Raw genomic sequence first — 19,408 nt, 5'->3', positions numbered from 1 at the left:
AATCTTTGATTTTCTTCTTTTATTTCCTCCACCTTTTTCTCAGTTTCTTCTGATTTCTCTTCCATTTTCTGGATTCTTTGCTGATTTATTATTATTTATTTATTATTTAAATTTATATACCGCCCTATCTCCCTTACGGGACTCAGGGCAGTGAACAGGCAATAATAAAAATCACAATAAATATTGAATAAAAAGCCTGCTCTAAAATACCCCATATAAAATCCCTAGCAAAGCCCAATCAAAACTACGCCAGGCCGGCCGCATGGAATAGATGGGTTTTCAAGGCTCGGCGGAAGAGGCGCAGGTCCGTAGTTGTACGTAGGTCGGAGGGTAGGTCATTCCAGAGGGCAGGAGCTGCCACAGAGAAGGCTCTCCCCCTGGGGGTCGCCAGCCGGCATTGACTGGCCGACGGCACCCTAAGGAGGCCCTCTCTGTGGGAGCAGACTGGTCGAAGGGAGATATTTGGTAGGAGGCGGTCTTGCAAATACCTAGGTCCATTGCCATTCTTTGTAATCATTTCTTGAAAATTTTCTAGTTGTGAGTTTATATTGAAGACCTGCTCATTTATCTTATCCAGATTGTTTTTTGTCTCTTCATAGTTTCTTTTTGTATCTTCTTTATGTGAAACAATTGCTTCCTGAATTGATTGCAATGTTGTTTGCATTTACTTTTGAAAATTGTTCGCTTTTTCTTGTTGAAGCATGGTTTCAATCAATCTCTGATATACTGGGCTGGGCACCCCAGATAATGGTGCTGAAGCAGGTTTTTTAGCAGTTTTAGCAAGATTTGGGACATTCATTCTGTTTTTTATTCCTTTCCCCGTTACTCTATCCTCAATCTGTTGTGCCCCCTGGAAATTCTCTTTATCTGCAAAGAAAAACAGATCTCGTATTCAATGCATCATTACACAGTTTAAATTTAACATCATGTTGTGTAATTCTTATAGTTCTTATTTGGTGTGCCACATAAAACCAGAATTTGTACTCTAGTTTTGTCTGTCAGTCTCAGGTCTGGAGGGGTGATTATAAAGTCTACTATAGCCTCGTGTCTAGAGTCCAAGAGTTGCAAATCAGTCCAAAATGGCCAGCCGGTCTTAAACCAATCAGTGAGATCCACCAAGCCAGTAGTAGTAAAAAGCCATGTTGTTCTCTGTCTCTAAATGCTTCTTGGAATACCAGGTCAACCAACATTTGTAATCCACAGTGAGCAGTGATAAAATATTTCATAAAGTCCTGCTTCCTTCTATATTCAGCTCTTTGTTACAGTTCTCAGAGCTTTCAAGGTCATCCAGCTGGCTGCTTATCTATGTCTCGGCTTTGTGCTAGCTCTATCCCAGGAATAATATACTAAAGAATTTTATCTCTATTTTGCCACTAGATGTCACTCTCTTCCAAGTAATAGAAGTTTAAATCGAAAGTTATTCATAAGATTAGTCTCATTCAGTTATTTCCAAGTGCAAGTTAATTTTGACAGTTGATCAAATTTAGCAAAACAATGTCTTTATATTACTCCTGGCTTATCATTCTGTATTCTCTATTCCAGGGGTGTCAAACTCAATTTCATTGAGGGCCGCATCAGCATTGCGGTTGCCCTCTGGGGGTGGGGTGGGTGTGTTGGCCAGGGTGGGTGCGGCCTGCTGAGTGGGTGTGGATGGAGTGGGTGTGGCCTACTGGGTGGGCGTGGCCAGCTCTACATTGTTCGTGTCAATGGTGCCTGTGGGGGGCCTGGGCAGGAGTGGGACAGATCTGAGGGTCTCTGGCAGAAGGGGGTGGGACCAGGACCACTTCCAGGTGATGCATTTCTTCATTCCTCACAAAGGGTGACACCTCCCCAGCATGCACCCAGGGGGCAGGGCCGACATGGCAGGGGCTGGTTCCTCGCTGTTTCCAGACGGCCTTGTGGAGCTAAGACTGAATGCGTTTCAGCATAGATGGCCACCACAAAATTGAACATTGGCTCCCTCCCGGCCGGCCTGGGCCAGGGCCAAGGCAGCGGGGGCCGTTCCCTCACTGTTTCCAGGATGGCTTTGCGGGCCACATGAAACCACTTCGTGGGCCACATCCGGCCCCCGGGCCTTGTGTTTGACATGTCTGCTCTATTCCCATCCCTCTTAAAGTTTTCTTCCTGCTGCTTTTATTTGTCTGGTAGGGCGGAGGGAAAATCCCCTTCCTCCAGTCATACCTGGGGAGTTCTTGCTTTGGGAGAATTTATCTATTCCAGGGAATAGTGTTCAAAAATGGTAGAGAGAAAGAGGGTCTTCTTACCCAGTTCCACGACATGCTGTTATTGATCCACTTGTAGGGATAATCCTCGCCCTTCTCAGCTATCAGTAGCTCTTGGACAGACCGCATTAATGTGGTCTGTCTTTTTTCTGTCAATTTAGAGGGATTTCCTTGGATCAAATGGGCTGGCCGCCATCCTCCCATGATCAACGAGGGTCCCCTCCTTTCTTGTCGCCTCTCTGGGGTGACTTTCGGCTCTTTGCCCCCCCCCCCCCGCAGAAGGAAATCAGCTGTGGGACGTGGAGCTCCGCTTTTCCTACATCTGTATTGCTACAATGTCAAACTGGAAGTCCCGGCTATCAATGATGGAAGCTTTCACACATCTAAATTTAGTTAAATTTGAAAAATCTTTTAACATATAAGGATATTTTGAATACAGATGGGAAATTAAAATCTAAACAAGAGTTAGAAGACCAGGGCATTGACTTATCATGGAGGCCCCAATTGCAAATGCAATCGAGGTATGACAAAGATATTAAAGGATATGGCTTTTATAAAGATCAGACAATGTTTGATCAGGTGTTGTTGATGTCTGATGAAAAAATGATTAAAAAATTGTATAATTTCCTATTGAATTTAGAAATGAAAGATGAACAAGTGAAAGAAACAATGATTATATCGGCAAAAATCTTTGGACATAACATAGAATTAGAGAAACAGCAAAATCTTTGGGAAAGAAATTAGAAACTGACAATGGCAACTTCATATGAAGAAAACTTATATAAAATATTTTATAGATGGTATTTTCCACCTGTTAGATTAGCAAAAATGTTTAAAAATATGTCTAGCAAATGTTGGAAATGTAATCAAAATCCTGGTACATATTATCACTTGTGGATATGTGTAAAAGCAAAACAATGTTGGACTAAAATACATACGTGGTTAGAAAAAATGTTAGGAAAACATGTAGATTTTAAACCTGAACTTTTTTTACTAGGCATGCCAGAAAAGTTTGATAAACAAAATGTATACTTAACATCACATGTATTAACTGCAGTGGGGATTGTATTTGCTCAGCCCTGGAAAAATGAGACAACACCATCGGAGGAAGCGATAATTTAGAAAATATTGGACTGTGCGGAAATGGACAGACTCACATTGAGAATTAAAGGAAAAGAATAATAATAATGATAGTTGGAAGGGACCTTGGAGGTCATCTAGTCCAACCCCCTGCTCAAGCAGGAAACTCTATACCGTTTTGGACAAATGGCTGTCTAGTTTCTTCTTAAAAACTTCCAGTGTTGGCACATTCACCGCTTCTAGAGGCAGGTTAATTGTTTTAACTGTCAGGAAGTTTCTCCTTAGCTCTAGGTTGCTTCTCTCTTTGGTTAGTTTCCACCCGTTGCTTCTTGTCCTGCCTTCAGGCGCTTTGGAAAATAGCTTGACTCCCTCTTCTTTGTGGCAGCCCCTGAGATATTGGAACACTGCTATCATGTCCCCCCTCGTCCTTCTCTTCGTTAAAAGACACAGTATACCTTCAAACATGGAACTTATTTTATTAATGGTTGGAAAAGCGGGATAGAAAGTAAGAACTTAATCTTTATGACTAGGCAAAAACAACCCAGACAACAAGTTGTTTATTAAGCACAAATGAATTGCAATGATAGAAAACTAATAAAATACTTTTTTTTAAAAAAAAAGATATCTCAGCAGAAGGAATGCTATTCATCAATACATAGATATGTATTTTTTCCCCTTTAGCTACTTCCTGGTATAGTCTCCAGGCTTCTTTTTTGTGGCAGAAATGATCTCCTTATCTTGAAATTTTCACTCCCCTTTGAATCTGAGAATTTGTGCTCTTGGCACAATTCTTTGTATATGTCTCACTTAGAAAGATCAAAACGTCCTCAACACAAGCGGAGAATAAATGTATGATACAAACTATGAAAGGAAGTCAGTATTTTGGGTTGAGCAACGATGTGCATAGGGCTGCTGACAGAACTCATGCAACAAACTGAGACCAATGACACATTTTTTTCAGGAGCTTTAATGTAAATTGGTAAATAGAACATATTATCTGCATCATTTTATTGGCAAAGTCAAACTGAGCCATTGTAGCTTGAAAAAGAAATAGCACTGCATGGGAGAAAATGTGGAGGTATATTAAGTAGGTTATCATTAGAGGCTATAAAAACAATCAGTTTTATGTATTTAAGATACATTGACTTTTTGCTGCTTCTATTACAGTCACTTGTCTGAAAAATGACTGGCCTCTGAAATGACTTTCCCATCCTTGGTCTCAATGGTCTTGATCATCAAAGGCCTCTTCCATGAGCTGCTGTCGAAGGCCGAAATCCCTGCAGCTCCAATGTGAGAGGGAAGGGCAATCCCCTGAGCTAGGAGTCCAGCTGCAGAAGCAATGGATGGATTTCAGAATTTGATCAAGAGATCAGAGGAGGAGGAAGGCCTTAATGGAGAAGTTTTTGATTGGCTTACCAAAATCATTTGTCAGAAGAAGAAGCCAGAGAATTCATGCAAGTAAGTCAGCCAGGCCAATATAACAAAAAACCCATAAAACAAAATAAAAAAAAAACCCAAAAGGTCAACTGACCACATGCAATAAGCAAGAGCTTGCTTAAAATTTCTTTCTCCATTCTCCAGTCTTCAAATGTGTTGTGTTTCAATGGTTATTATCCTAAACTATGTTGATTGGGCTGGCATTGATGGAACTTGTTTTCCAATACATCTGCTGAGCGGCTTCTTGGAGAAAGGTGATTTTGGCAGAGAAAATCAAATGCAGGCAATAATTTCAGATTGAGAAATATTTAATCAAACACTGATTCTTGAAACATGGACGCCATATCCGGAAGATCTAGTCCACGACTCGGCGGAAAATCAGGCGGCGGCCTGGGAGACAACTGCCGCCGCAGCATTGGACCGAGTCGTGCCTTTGCGGCCTCTGACCCGACGTGGATCTCGACCATCTCCTTGGTTTACCGAGGGGCTGAGAGAGATGAAACGTCGGAAAAGACGCCTAGAGAGCAGTTGGAGGGCCNTCCGGAAGTCCATCCTTAGGAGAGAATGATCTGACCATGACAAGGGCTCAACCACTATTTCCCCTATTGTCAGATCATTCTGCCACTGGCCTGAGACAAAAATTAGATCCAGCGTGTGTCCACCCGTGTGAGTGGGAGCATGAATTAATTGGGTCAAGTCCAAGGCCGTCATGGAAGCCAAGAACTCCTGAGCTGCCGCATGACGTCACGTGACGTCGCGAGTTTGACATGTCTGCTCTAAAATATGCTTTGGCTGTGTCCCATACATTCTAAATTGATGTCTCTTCTTTTTTATTTTCTTTAAAGAAAAACTCCATTTCCTTTATTGCTAGTTCTACAAATTGTTTCTCTTTTAACAAAGATTGATTCAAAGTCCATCTTGATTTCTTCTTTACCTCTTTCCAGGTCAGCTTTATTGGATTGTGATCCGCCTAAATGTTAGGTTCTACCTCAATCTCATATATATTAGTACTTAGCTCATATATCATATCAATTCTAGACCAAGATTTATGTCTATTCGAATAAAATGTGTACTGGGTCTTTTTTGGGTTTCTTTCTCTCTAAGTATCCTGTATGGAAATTTCTTCTGTCATTCTAAAAATGCCTTAGGGAGTGTCTTTCTTCCCTTTTCCCCTTCTTTGCTGCTTCTATAATCTAATTTTCTATCTACAATTGCGTTAAAATTTCCTATTAAGCAAATGTTTTGATGTTCTATTTCCAATATTTTCCTGTGTAATTTTTGGTAAAATTCTTGTTTATTATTTGGTGCATATATTGCTACCATCAGTATGTGTTTTTGATTTATTATTATTTCTACCATTAGGATTCTTCCTTCTTCATCTGTTTGGATTCCAATGCCTCTTTTATATATAAACCACAATTTCTTTTTTTCTATATATCAGTGGTTCATCTCTCACTCTCTTCAATATTTCATCTCTCATTATTTTTTTCACGAATCTTTGTACCTCCCTAGGGAGTCTATGTCTCCTTGCGTAGCTTAAATTAATTCTATATATTTGATCCAATTCTCCTTCCATCTCGTTTTTTCCCCACTTCTAGCGCCTCAGCAAACAAGTTAGTAACCAGGTCTGTTAGGTCTTCCTCCTTATCTTCAGGTATGTTCTGTAGTCTTAAAAAATGTGATGTTTTCTCCATTTCCAGTATTGTGACTGTATCTTACAAGTTTTTATTTATTATGCTAATCTTTGATTTTCTTCTTTTATTTCCTCCACCTTTTCTGTTTCTTCTGATTTCTCTTCCATTTTCTGGATTCTTTGCTCATTCTTTGTAATCATTTGTTGAAAATTTTCTAGTTGTGAGTTTATATTGAAGACCTGCTCATTTATCTTATCCAGATTGTTTTTTGTCTCCTCATGGTTTCTTTTTGTATCTTCTTTATGTGAAACAATTGCTTCCTGAATTGATTGCAATGTTGTTTGCATTTACTTTTGAAAATTGTTCGCTTTTTCTTGTTGAAGCATGGTTTCAATCAATCTCTGATATACTGGGCTGGGCACCCCAGATGATGGTGCTGAAGCAGGTTTTTTAGCAGTTTTAGCAAGATTAGGGACATTCATTCTGTTTTTTATTCCTCCCCCCCCCAGTTACTCTATCCTCAATCTGTTGTGCCCCCTGGAAAGTCTCTTTATCTGCAAAGAAAAACAGATCTCGTATTCAATACATCATTACACAGTTTAAATTTAACATCATGTTGTGTAATTCTTATAGTTCTTATTTGGTGTGCCACATAAAACCAGAATTCGTACTCTAGTTTTGTCTGTCAGTCTCAGGTCTGGAGGGGTGATTATAAAGTCTACTATAGCCTCGTGTCTAGAGTCCAAGAGTTGCAAATCAATCCAAAATGGCCAGCCGGTCTTAAACCAATCAGTAAGACCCACCAAGCCAGTAGTAGTAAAAAGCCATGTTGTTCTCTATCTCTAAATGTTTCTTGAAATACCAGGTCAACCGACATTTGTAATCCACAGTGAGAAGTGATAAAATATTTCATAAAGTCCTGCTTCCTTCTATATTCAGCTCTTTGTTACAGTTCTCAGAGCTTTCAAGGTCATCCAGCTGGCTGCTTATCTATGTCTGAGCTTTGTGCTAGCTCTATCCCAAGGATAATATACTAAAGAATTTTATCTCTATTTCGCCACTAGATGTCACTCTCTTCCAAGTAATAGAAGTTTAAATCTAAAGTTATTCATAAGATTAGTCTCATTCAGTTATTTCCAAGTGCAAGTTAATTTTGACAGTTGTTCAAATTTAGCAAAACAATGTCTTTATATTACACCTGGCTTATCATTCTGTATTCTCTATTCCAGGGGTGTCAAGCTCAATTTCATTGAGGGCTGCATCAGCATTGCGGTTGCCCTTGGGGGAGGGTGTGTGGCCAGGGTGGATGCGGCCTGCTGAGTGGGCGTGGATGGAGTGGGTGTGGCATACTGGGTGGGCATGGCCAGCTCTACATTGTTCGCATCAATGGTGCCTGTGGGGGGCCTGGGCAGGAGTGGGACAGATCTGAGGGTCTCTGGCAGAAGGGGGTGGGACCAGGACCACTTCCAGGTGATGATGCATTTCTTCATTCCTCACAAAGGGTGACACCTCCCCAGCATGCACCCAGGGGGTGGGGCTGACACGGCAGGGGCTGGTTCCTCGCTGTTTCCAGACGGCCTTGTGGAGCTAAGACTGAATGCATTTCAGCATAGATGGCCACCACAAAATTGTACATTGGCTTCCTCCCGGCCGGCCTGGGCCAGGGCCAAGGCAGTGGGGGCCGTTCCCTCACTGTTTCCAGGATGGCTTCGCGGGCCACATGAAACCACTTCACGGGCCACATCCGGCCCCCGGGCCTTGTGTTTGACATGTCTGCTCTATTCCCATCCCTCTTAAAGTTTTCTTCCTTCTGTTTTTATTTGTCTGGTAGGGCGGAGGGAAAGTCCCCTTCCTCCAGTCATACCTGGGGAGTTCTTGCTTTGAGGGAATTTATCTATTCCAGGGAATAGTGTTCAAAAATGGTAGAGATAAAGAGGGTCTTCTTACCCAGTTCCACGACATGCTGTTATTGATCCACTTGTAGGGATAATCCTCGCCCTTCTCGGCTATCAGTAGCTCTTGGGCAGACCGCATTAATGCAGTCTGTCTTTTTTCTGTCAGTTTGGAGGGATTTCCTTGGATCAAATGGGCTGACCGCCATCCTCCCATGATCAACGAGGGTCCCCTCCTTTCTTGTCACCTCTCTGGGGTGACTTTCAGCTCTTTGCCCCCCCCAGAAGGAAATCAGCTGTGGGGCGTGGAGCTCTGCTTTTCCTACATCTGTATCGCTACAATGTCAAACCGGAAGTCCCGGCTATCAATGATGGAAGCTTTCACACATCCAAATTTAGTTAAATTTGAAAAATCTTTTAACATATAAGGATATTTTGAATACAGATGGGAAATTAAAATCTAAACAAGAGTTAGAAGACCAGGGCATTGACTTATCATGGTGGCCCCAATTGCAAATGCAATCGAGGTATGACAAAGATATTAAAGGATATGGCTTTTATAAAGATCAGACAATGTTTGATCAGGTGTTGTTGATGTCTGATGAAAAAATGATTAAAAAATTGTATAATTTCCTATTGAATTTAGAAATGGAAGATGAACAAGTGAAAGAAACAATGATTATATCGGCAAAAATCTTTGGATATAACATAGAATTAGAGAAACAGCAAAATCTTTGGGAAAGAAATTAGAAACTGACAATGGCAACTTCATATGAAGAAAACTTATATAAAATATTTTATAGATGGTATTTTCCACCTGTTAGATTAGCAAAAATGTTTAAAAATATGTCTAGCAAATGTTGGAAATGTAATCAAAATCCCGGTACATATTATCACTTGTGGATATGTGTAAAAGCAAAACAATGTTGGACTAAAATACATACGTGGTTAGAAAAAATGTTAGGAAAACATGTAGATTTTAAACCTGAACTTTTTTTACTAGGCATAATGCCAGAAAAGTTTGATAAACAAAATGTATACTTAACATCACATGTATTAACTGGAGTGAGGATTGTATTTGCTCAGCACTGGAAAAATGAGACAACACCATCGGAGGAAGCGATAATTTAGAAAATATTGGACTGTGCGGAAATGGACAGACACACATTGAGAATTAAAGGAAAAGAATAATAATAATGATAAAGTTGGAAGGTACCTTGGAGGTCATCTAGTCCAACCCCCTGCTCAAGCAGGAAACTCTATACCGTTTTGGACAAATGGCTGTCTAGTTTCTTCTTAAAAACTTCCAGTGTTGGCACATTCACCACTTCTAGAGGCAGGTTAATTGTTCTAACTGTCAGGAAGTTTCTCCTTAGTTCTAGGTTGCTTCTCTCTTTGGTTAGTTTCCACCCGTTGCTTCTTGTCCTGCTTTCAGGCGCTTTGGAAAATAGCTTGACTCCCTCTTCTTTGTGGCAGCCCCTGAGATATTGGAACACGGCTATCATGTCCCTCCTCGTCCTTCTCTTCGTTAAAAGATACAGTATACTTTCAAACATGGAATTTATTTTATCAATGGTTGGAAAAGCGGGATACAAAGTAAGAACTTAATCTTTATGACTAGGCAAAAACAACCCAGACAACAAGTTGTTTATTAAGCACAAATGAATTGCAATGATAGAAAACTAATAAAATACTTTAAAAAAAAAAAAAAGATATCTCAGCAGAAGGAATGCTATTCATCAATACATAGATATGTATTTTTCCCCTTTAGCTACTTCCTGGTATAGTCTCCAGGCTTCTTTTTTGTGGCAGAAATGATCTCCTTATCTTGAAATTTTCACTCCCCTTTGAATCTGAGAATTTGTGCTCTTGGCACAATTCTTTGTATATGTCTCACTTAGAAAGATCAAAACGTCCTCAACACAAGCGGAGAATAAATGTATGATACAAACTATGAAAGGAAGTCAGTATTTTGGGTTGAGCAACGATGTGCATAGGGCTGCTGACAGAACTCATGCAACAAACTGAGGCCAATGACACATTTTTTTCAGGAGCTTTAATGTAAATTGGTAAATAGAACATATTATCTGCATCATTTTATTGGCAAAGTCAAACTGAGCCGTTGTAGCTTGAAAAAGAAATAGCACTGCATGGGAGAAAATGTGGAGGTATATTAAGTAGGTTATCATTAGAGGCTATAAAAACAATCAGTTTTATGTATTTAAGATACATTGACTTTTTGCTGCTTCTATTACAGTCACTTCTCTGAAAAATGACTGGCCTCTGAAATGACTTTCCCATCCTTGGTCTCAATGGTCTTGATCATCAAAGGCCTCTTCCATGAGCTGCTGTCGAAGGCCGAAATCCCTGCAGCTCCAATGTGAGAGGGAAGGGCAATCCCCTGAGCTAGGAGTCCAGCTGCAGAAGCAATGGATGGATTTCAGAATTTGATCAAGAGATCAGAGGAGGAGGAAGGCCTTAATGGAGAAGTTTTTGATTGGCTTACCAAAATCATTTGTTACAAGAAGAAGCCAGAGAATTCATGCAAGTAAGTCAGCCAGGCCAATATAACAAAAAACCCATAAAACAAAATAAAAAAAAAAACCCAAAAGGTCAACTGACCACATGCAATAAGCAAGAGCTTGCTTAAAATTTCCTTCTCCATTCTCCAGTCTTCAAATGTGTTGTGTTTCAATGGTTATTATCCTAAACTATGTTGATTGGGCTGGCATTGATGGAACTTGTTTTCCAATACATCTGCTGAGCGGCTTCTTGGAGAAAGGTGATTTTGGCAGAGAAAATCAAATGCAGGCAATAATTTCAGATTGAGAAATATTTAATCAAACACTGATTCTTGAAACATGGACGCTCTACATGACTCACAGAAGAATCTAGAGTTCTGGTCCATAATCTCAAATGGGCAATGCAGAGAAGTTAGCATTATTCAATAATCAAAAGATAAGATGAATTAGATTTAAAGGATTATTTTGCACTATAATAATAATAATACAATAATACATTCCAATTCTTGGAAGAATACTTTAGTGGTAAATGCATATGGTATGAACTAGCAGCAAAGAATACTACATGGAAGGTCTTGGCTTCACCCATTTCATTTAGTAACAGAAGGCTAAGTGGCTGGCAGTTCTATTATTTCTAATTCCATGGACATGCACCAAGTCAGATTCAGAGGTGGAACAAATACCTATAATTCTACATTTGGCTAATTTGCCATTCAGTCTTAGGATGAAATCTGCAACTTCTGTATTTGAATTCAGACTGTTAAAACTCAAAATTCACATGTTTTACATTTGTTTGCATCTCCTGTTTATTTTGATGTTGGCAGGTTTCAAACATTGACTGTTAAATACTACTTCCCATTAAATACTATTTCCCATAACATTACATGTCCTCCATTAAATGCCATCAATATATAGCAGTGGTTTTTCAACCAAGTTTTGGAGACTTGAGAACTGTCCTAAAAATTTAACAGCAGTACTTCAATGAGCTAATAATTGATAAACGTCTCTCAAAATCATGTTGCCCAACACAACAGATATTTTTCTACAATGTATAAGTAAGGAACAGCTTCCCAATAGATAATGATGATGCTTAAGTAGATAGAATATTTCCCAGATAATCCTCTATCATGTGCAAGAAGATCTGTTTGAAAGCTTAATGTTAACTACTGCCACTGTTTATCACTGATCGCTAGTGCTAAGCCACATTGCATACTAATTTGTGAACTTGAAAATGAAATATCATTACAACATACAGTAAGTGATACCACTATCTAACCCATAAATTTTAAAATTCAGGGATATGGAATGGCAAAGGTGGCAAAAGAAGATTTTAGGTAACCCTCAATTTGTTTCAGTTTTTTTCAGGACATGAAATACCCAGGTGAAACTCAGGACACTGCAAAAAGCTCACAGAGAATTGGGAGGAAGAATAAAGCTTCCACAATACCAAAAACCTCAGAGGGAGAAAAGTCAGTATCTCAACCCATCAGAACAGGAAGACAGCTTACCTAACTTGTTAATGGCATTGGGCTCCTGTGGTGGAACCTGACCAACCATCCTAGAAGAAGAAAAAAGGATGTTTTTGAGTTTGGAAAATATGTGAAAGACAGCATGGCTTCTTTTGGAGAAAAAGCCTTATCTTACTTATATAGCCAGTAAAAAAGGTCCTATATCCAGTTTTGGGAACCTCCAAGTAGGACTGGGAAAATATGTCTGAAACCTTGGAGAATTGTATTAGAATATGCTCTCCTAAAGTGCTCTTGTTGTCCCATCCCAAATGACAGTGACAATCTAGATTCATATCTATATTTCTGCTACCTGTTCTTCAACGATTCAAGCCATTTGTGCCCTGATTGCCTTTCTGCAGTGCACTTTTTGCTCTTTCTCACTGCTTTAATCTGTATGTTCATATATTTGCAAGCCAGCACATGGCAGCATCAAAGGGCCTATCCAAAGCAACGTTCCAGCTACAGAAATTGTCCGTTCCTTTTTTCTTAGATCAACCTGCCTCAAAATGTTATCCTCCAGCACTATCTGGAAATTGACAGCCAACCTTTTGGGAGGGCCCCAGGCTGAAGAAATTTGCCCTAGGTCAGTGGTGGCGAACCTTTTAGAACCGAGTGCCCAAATTGCAACCCAAAACCCACTTATGCATCGCCGGGTGCCGGGTGGACGTGGCCACCGAGTGGACGTGACCACTGAGCTGTCGGATCATGCTTGCTTGCTGTCTGCTCCGACTCGTGCTCGTTCTCTCACTGTCTGCAGCAAATGCTGCTTCCGCCAAAAGTTGCTCCTTTTATAGCCTCTCGCCTATTCCCAGACTGCGCATGCGCGGAGAGGAGGAGGGAGCAGCTCGGCCCAGCAATGGCTCACGTGCCACCAGAGATGGCTCCGTGTGCCGCCTGTGGCACACGTGCCATAGGTTCGCCACCACGGCCCTAGGTGATCAAGTGCAGAGGAACCAATTCATACCCATGCACAAAAAGTCCAAGCTGACACTCGCTTACCGGTTTTCTTCCCCTTCCAGCAGATTTCTGTAGGTGGCAATTTCTATATCAAGGGCCAGCTTGACATTCATCATTTCTTGGTATTTTCTCATCTTGGTGGCCATGTCATGTTTGGCTTGCTTCAGTGCCTCCTCCAGATCTTGGACCGTACTTTTAGCACTTTGCACAGCCTGCTCTCCTTGTTCTTCTGCTGAAGCCACAGCATTTTCCAGATTGGCTCGCTGGACAGGAGGAGGAAAGAGGAACATTCCAGTTTTCCCTATCTGGATGGAAAGCCTTATGGAAAGCTCAGCAACTAAGAAAGAGGCAGCAAGGGCTTAGAAGCAAAGTCTCTCACTACGGTGGGAAAAACCTGGCCTCTTTTGAGCTACAGCTGCTTACCTTCCATTCCGCAAGGCTATTGTGAATAGCCAAGAAGATTATGAAGAAGTTTCAAGGGAAATAACCTCCCAATGAAGAAGCAGCTAAAAGTCAGCCAAGAAAAGAAGTCGGCGCTGGCTGCAGTCACTGTACTGAACCCAAACTTGTGCAGCTTTTTTTCCCAGCTGAGGGCTGTACTTGATCTTTGAATGGTATGGCCATATTTGCCTTCCAAAAAGCGATAGGACCAATGGTTACTTCCAATCTATTTAATAATTTTTGCCTTTGTCACATTAGCAAATATTATCGGCAACCACTGTTAGAGGGGAATAGCAATTTGTTTGTTTCATATCTCATAGGTAGGAGCTCAGCACAATTTACACAAGGATCACTCATCATTTTATCTTCCTAACAACCTTCTAGTACTTGGGCCAAAATTGCTCAGCAAGTTTCCATAGGTGAATAGACTCTGCATCCAAGACTTTGGAGGCACAGAGGTGGTTTATCTCTATGCCTATTCCAAACTAGACAAACCACGCCACAGCTTCACACAATTTATCAGCCCAGATAACATTTTGGGTTAGAAGGCGTTTGGAATGAAATGCTGGCCTCCTGGCCACAAGATTCATCTAGTAGTGTTAATGGAGGAGAGTAAAATTTAACAGCTGGTGCTTTTAAGAAGCCTATCCCAGTAATAAGAAATTGTTCCCTCTTGTGTTTTATTTTAAAAAAGGAGAAGACAGTTGCAGCCGGACAAATTAAAGCCAGATAGGAAGATTGTTACAGAAGAGATGAACTGTTGGCTGGATCCCAAGGCTCCAAGAATGGGTTGTAGGTAGAGTCTCTGTGGCATTTTCCTGCCACCTTTGTGTGTTCTCTGTTGTTATGAATATTTCTGGTTAAGATTTGTGATTCTGTCTAGAGACTGGCAGCTTACCTGATTCTTTAAGGCCTCAATTTCTCCATTGACATGCTGGGCATAGCGAGTCAATTCGGGAATTTGACCTTTGATGCTTTTCATCTCATCATTACGTTTCTGAGTTTGCCTTACAATGTCATCAATCTGGAAGGAAAGAGAGGGGTAAACAGGAATCATTATGATAGCATAGTCAGAGGAGTGAGAGGCAGGGTCCACAGCAAGAATACCAGGTCTCAGGTAGCCAAACACATAGGCAGATTTCCCACCTTCAGATCTTCCAGATATGTGGGATATTGTATCATACTGGATTCCTTCTAGAAGAAGCATGGGATAAAATCTAGGGCATGGAAGGCATAATGAGAAGTCAGAGAAGTTTCATGCATCAGCCAAAGTCCTTTCTGGTAGTGCAAAAGATTGGGTCCAATCATGTTCAAATACACATATGCCTCGTTATTACAACTAGATGAGGATTGACTGGCAGTAGAGGATCATGCAGCATTATTGGCTCTGAAATATTACAATATTGGAATGATAGAATTATCCTGATAATTCAGGCATTGGTTGAAGGACTCAGGTTGGAATCAGGAAAGTTTGTTAAAGCAATTCCCAAGGCAGAAAGTTGCAGCTGCGATGAGTGTAACAAGATTAGTAATGAATGGTGGGGCACTATTGCCTAGCAACAAGAAAGTTACACGTAAGAAGGATGCTAGCTAAGGCACATAAACTTTGGTAACCTCTAGCTTATTATAATAGTAAATCACATACCTCTTTTGATAAAAAAGCTTATTATCATAAACATGCAGTGTATGAAGAAGGAAGGTAAAGTAGAAAAAAACAATCAAAAGAAATATGTGTCGAGGAACCAATAAGTGGTTCTTAGGGTATTAACTTCCTTAATCATAACTGTATAAAATTTATGTTTGTGTATTGTTCAGGGTCTTGGCTTCTTTAGCTGCTGAGACCTTTTTGCTGGAGTACTCCAATAAAAGAAGCTGAAAATGACATTCCTTGTGTCTGGTGGTCTTTATTGGCTTCAGTGCCAGGCTAGGACCCATTTTGGGAACAAGTCAGGCCTTACCTAAAGGATTATAGTAGCTTAGCTGAAATAGACCTCTGCTGGTCCTGCAAATCCTTAAATACTTTCCTAGATTCCACTGAGTTGCAAAAGAGTGCCCGATTCTTTTCCTTGTTTCTAGAATCTGATTATTGTTTATTTGGACCTGAAACTAGTTTGCTTTAATCTTGCAACAGTTTGTGTTTGGAAGTTGAATTTCTCAGATTAATATTAAAGAGGTAGCAAAATAAGATTGCCCTTTACCAATGTTTGCATGTGTACGGATTATACTTTCATGATGTGGATGCAGGGAGATAAGTGAACCATTTACCTTGTTTTTGTACCACTGTTCAGACTCATCACGACTCTTGACAATCATGGTTTTATATTGTCCTTTCACCTCATCAATTATGTTATTCATCTCCAGTTCACGGTTGTTGTCCATCTCCACAGTGACCATTGCATTTTGGATCTGAGATTGCAATTCCTTGATCTCCTGGATGGGGGCAGGAAAGGCATAATAAGTTGTGGATGACATTGCAACTGTAGCCCATCTGGATGTAGGTGAAGCTAACTCAATCCCAGCCACCGCATTATCTGTTCTTTCTGCAGTGCTCTTGCAAGGAGCTACTAGCAAACAAATGAAAATGAGAGAAAAATAATGTTTTGGATCATTTTCATCCCCTCCAATGAATACATCAGTCATTCGTTCATTTTTGTCTGTGGTACTCACCTCTTCAAAGAGCTGTTTGAGGTATTTGATTTCATTTGTGATGCTCTCCAGCTTGGATTCAACATCTACTTTCTGCAAGTAAATATCATCCAGGTCCTGCCAGAAGAGAAAAGCAGACAGCAGGATTCACCTCTGGACACCTGTCATATTCCTTGAAACTCACTAAGTACTGTATGAGGTGGAAGTTTCCAATTTTTGAGTTAATACGGGCCAAATAAATGATCCTAAACCTTTTGGTGAGCCTCTAACTTCCCTTCAAATCATAATATTTAATATGTGATTGAAGGGGAGAATGATTAAATGCACACTGTGAATAATCAAAATGATAGCATGTAATTTAGTTATAATTGTAGTCATATTTCATTCGGTCAAATTTAGTTTTTTCCCTGCTCTTATCCATTTTTTTTTATGGTGACCCTAGCTTTTCATGCAAAATTCGGCAAGCCTCCACCCTTTTAACCTTTCCGAAGGTCATCATCACCCAGGTGTTGGGGTGGAGGGAAGATGTCTGAAGTTGGTTGTGGGGCATCCCAAGGAGATGATTGTGGCGCTGGATTTTTATTTGGGTTTATGTTTTTTATAGTGATTGTGAGCTGCCTAGAGTTGGCTTTTTTTTTTTAGACGAGCCGCTATTCAAATCTTTTAAACAAACAAATGCAAGTAGCCTTCAACTTACAACAGTTCATTTAGTGACCGTTCAAAGTTACAACAAGCACCGAACAACATGACTTTTGACTTTTTCATATTTATGTCCGTTGCAGCATCCCCACGGTCATGTGATCAAAATTCAGACACTTGGCAACTGACTCGTATTTAAGATGACAGCAGTGTCCTGGGGGGGGTGTCATGTGATATTACCTTTTGTGACCTTCTGACAAGTAAAGTCAATGGGAAAGCCTGATTCACTTAACAGCCGTGTTTTTAATTTAACAACTGCAGGGATTCACTTAACAACTGGGTCAAGAAAGGTTGTAAACTAGGAAAAAAATCATTTAACAACTCTTTCTCTTGGCAACAAAAACTTTCGGCTCAGTTGTGGTTGAGGACTACTTGTACAGTTGCTACTTAAAAAAAAAAAGACTGTACCCTCCCTCATTTAGTACTTCCAGTATTTTAAATCAACAAATGTGGGGATATCATTTGTCAGTAAAGATATAATGCAAACACATATGGGGCAGATATGCAAAGCTGAGTCACAATATTATACTCGAGTAAGGAAACATCTGAGGGCACTGAGCTGCTTGAAGGGATTCAACAGCTTTTGGGGAAAAATACAGTTTTTCCAGATAGCAATTAGCTTGGCTTGGAAGCCCGAGCCATTTTGCATATAGCAAAACAATGCCCTTTTCAAAAGTTCTGGAAACTTGAGCAAATGTATGCATTTTCTCCAGTGTGCAGGAGGAAAGAATAGTTGAAGTAAACCTTGCTTAGTTCTCTCTAGCTACCGGTAAATTAAAGGAGAGTGGAAATCAAGTCAGGCTAACTCTGTCTATGTATCTACCAATCTATCCACTTTGTGTGCACTTTTCATATTTCACAGAAGGATGCACAGTGTGAAAGCAAAAACGTTTAACAGTCCCTCTTCCGTCATACCAACAGTCCTCTGTCGTATTGCTCAGAAACAGAAGAAAAAGTAAAGGGAATGGGTGAATATGGAGAAGCAAAAAAAAAGCTGACACTGAAAACAGCTTGAACTCCTCAGGAAAAAAAAGTTGTGTTAGTTGGAAGTTGCAGAAGAGAGAAAAACAACCCCCGATTAGTCAATGGTAAGAAGGTCTGGTACCACTAATTTTTAGTGCTCCAGTATTCCTTTCACCTTTTTAGTCACCACAAATTCATTTTCCAGTTGGTTACGGTGATTTATTTCCTCTTCATACCTATAGATTAGAGGACAAGAGACAATAGTGTGAGGTGCTATGGGGAACAAAGTAATGTCATTGTTGAATGGGCATGTACCAATTACCAGCTTCCTTTTCTCTAGCATCCAAATTATACCATTTTATATTAATGTTATAAAATAAATAGGAAACTAGCTATCGGTAATTGTAGCACTGGGAATTCAATAGATGGTATACTAAAACTCAACTGAGGTAAAATAGGACTGAACATAAATTGCTTTTCCAAATACTTCATCTAATGTGCAGGCAGCAAAATGAGTGGGTATTTTTTTTCCAGACAGAAGAATAAATGCTCAACTTCGCAAGGGCACGGCCATCAGTCACTGCTACTGAAAACGCCCCCTAACAGGAGTCCCCTCATTATATCTTCCCTTGGGATTTAATGGAATGTGGGAAGCCAAATGTCAGTTTTCTCCCAGCATACTGAACTGGAAACAGATAAGCTCTCAAGGTTTCAAAACCTCTGCTAAGTAAATGTTCTGTAGAAAAACTAAAGAACTCCAGTATCTGTTGTGTATCAAATACAAGACCTATTTATAAATAAATAATTGTTCAAATTCTTGCATCTCTTTTTCTCATCAGTATAATTTAATAGCTAGACGCTAGTCTCTTCTGGGAAGGAAGGGCAATTTTAGTTACAGACAGATCTGGTATGAGGCTGTGCGTATTTGAAAATCAGTTCTCATGCGCCAAAGTGGATGCAGATGGATTGGAGCACTACCATTCATTATACTTTCACCCATCCTGAGAACTTTATAACTAAGGACACACCCACCACATTCTACTCATAAGTTCATTAGAGGGGAAAAAACAACAACCTGCCCCCTTGAAAAAAATTCTGAAATCATGACACACATGTGTACTCATGCATACAAACAGAATATTAAATAGCAAATCTCCCATTCTCTCTCATGATTTGCTCACTGGCTTTTTAGTTCCTCCAGAAGTGACTGTGTCTGGTCCAGCTCATTTTGTAATTTCATCTTATCTTGATTGAGCATGTCTATCTGCTGCTTAAGGGGCTGGCTGTGGGCTGTCATAATACGCCCCACATTGGATTTGTATTGGTCCTTGCCCTTCAGAAGTTTCAGCTGTGTCTCCAGCACTTTGTTCTGCTGCTCAAGCTTACGTACCTTGGAGAGGGAAAACA

At 40.2% G+C, this 19,408-nt stretch overlaps 1 protein-coding gene across 1 annotated transcript in view; it reads right to left on the bottom strand.

Moving 5' to 3' along the window:
• Positions 1–10,046: 10,046 nt before the first annotated feature.
• LOC107291466 (keratin, type II cytoskeletal 8) overlaps positions 10,047–19,408 on the bottom strand; it is a 13,501-nt gene continuing 4,139 nt past the window's right edge. Inside the window, exons 2-9 of the mRNA XM_015820464.1 lie at positions 19,183–19,391; positions 18,177–18,237; positions 16,361–16,456; positions 15,959–16,123; positions 14,592–14,717; positions 13,295–13,515; positions 12,296–12,345; positions 10,047–10,683 (exon numbers count right to left, since the gene is read on the bottom strand). Of these exons, the coding sequence (XP_015675950.1) occupies positions 10,523–10,683; positions 12,296–12,345; positions 13,295–13,515; positions 14,592–14,717; positions 15,959–16,123; positions 16,361–16,456; positions 18,177–18,237; positions 19,183–19,391 (1,089 nt within the window). The 3' untranslated portion in view covers positions 10,047–10,522. The remainder of the gene's footprint in view (positions 10,684–12,295; positions 12,346–13,294; positions 13,516–14,591; positions 14,718–15,958; positions 16,124–16,360; positions 16,457–18,176; positions 18,238–19,182; positions 19,392–19,408) is intronic.

The sequence above is a fragment of the Protobothrops mucrosquamatus genome, unplaced genomic scaffold (assembly GCF_001527695.2).
Source record: "Protobothrops mucrosquamatus isolate PMUCROS unplaced genomic scaffold, P.Mucros_1.0 scaffold1133, whole genome shotgun sequence".
NCBI lineage: Eukaryota > Metazoa > Chordata > Lepidosauria > Squamata > Viperidae > Protobothrops > Protobothrops mucrosquamatus.
The sequence above is the reverse complement of the archived record's forward strand: the minus strand, read 5'-3'. Positions and strand labels throughout refer to the sequence as shown.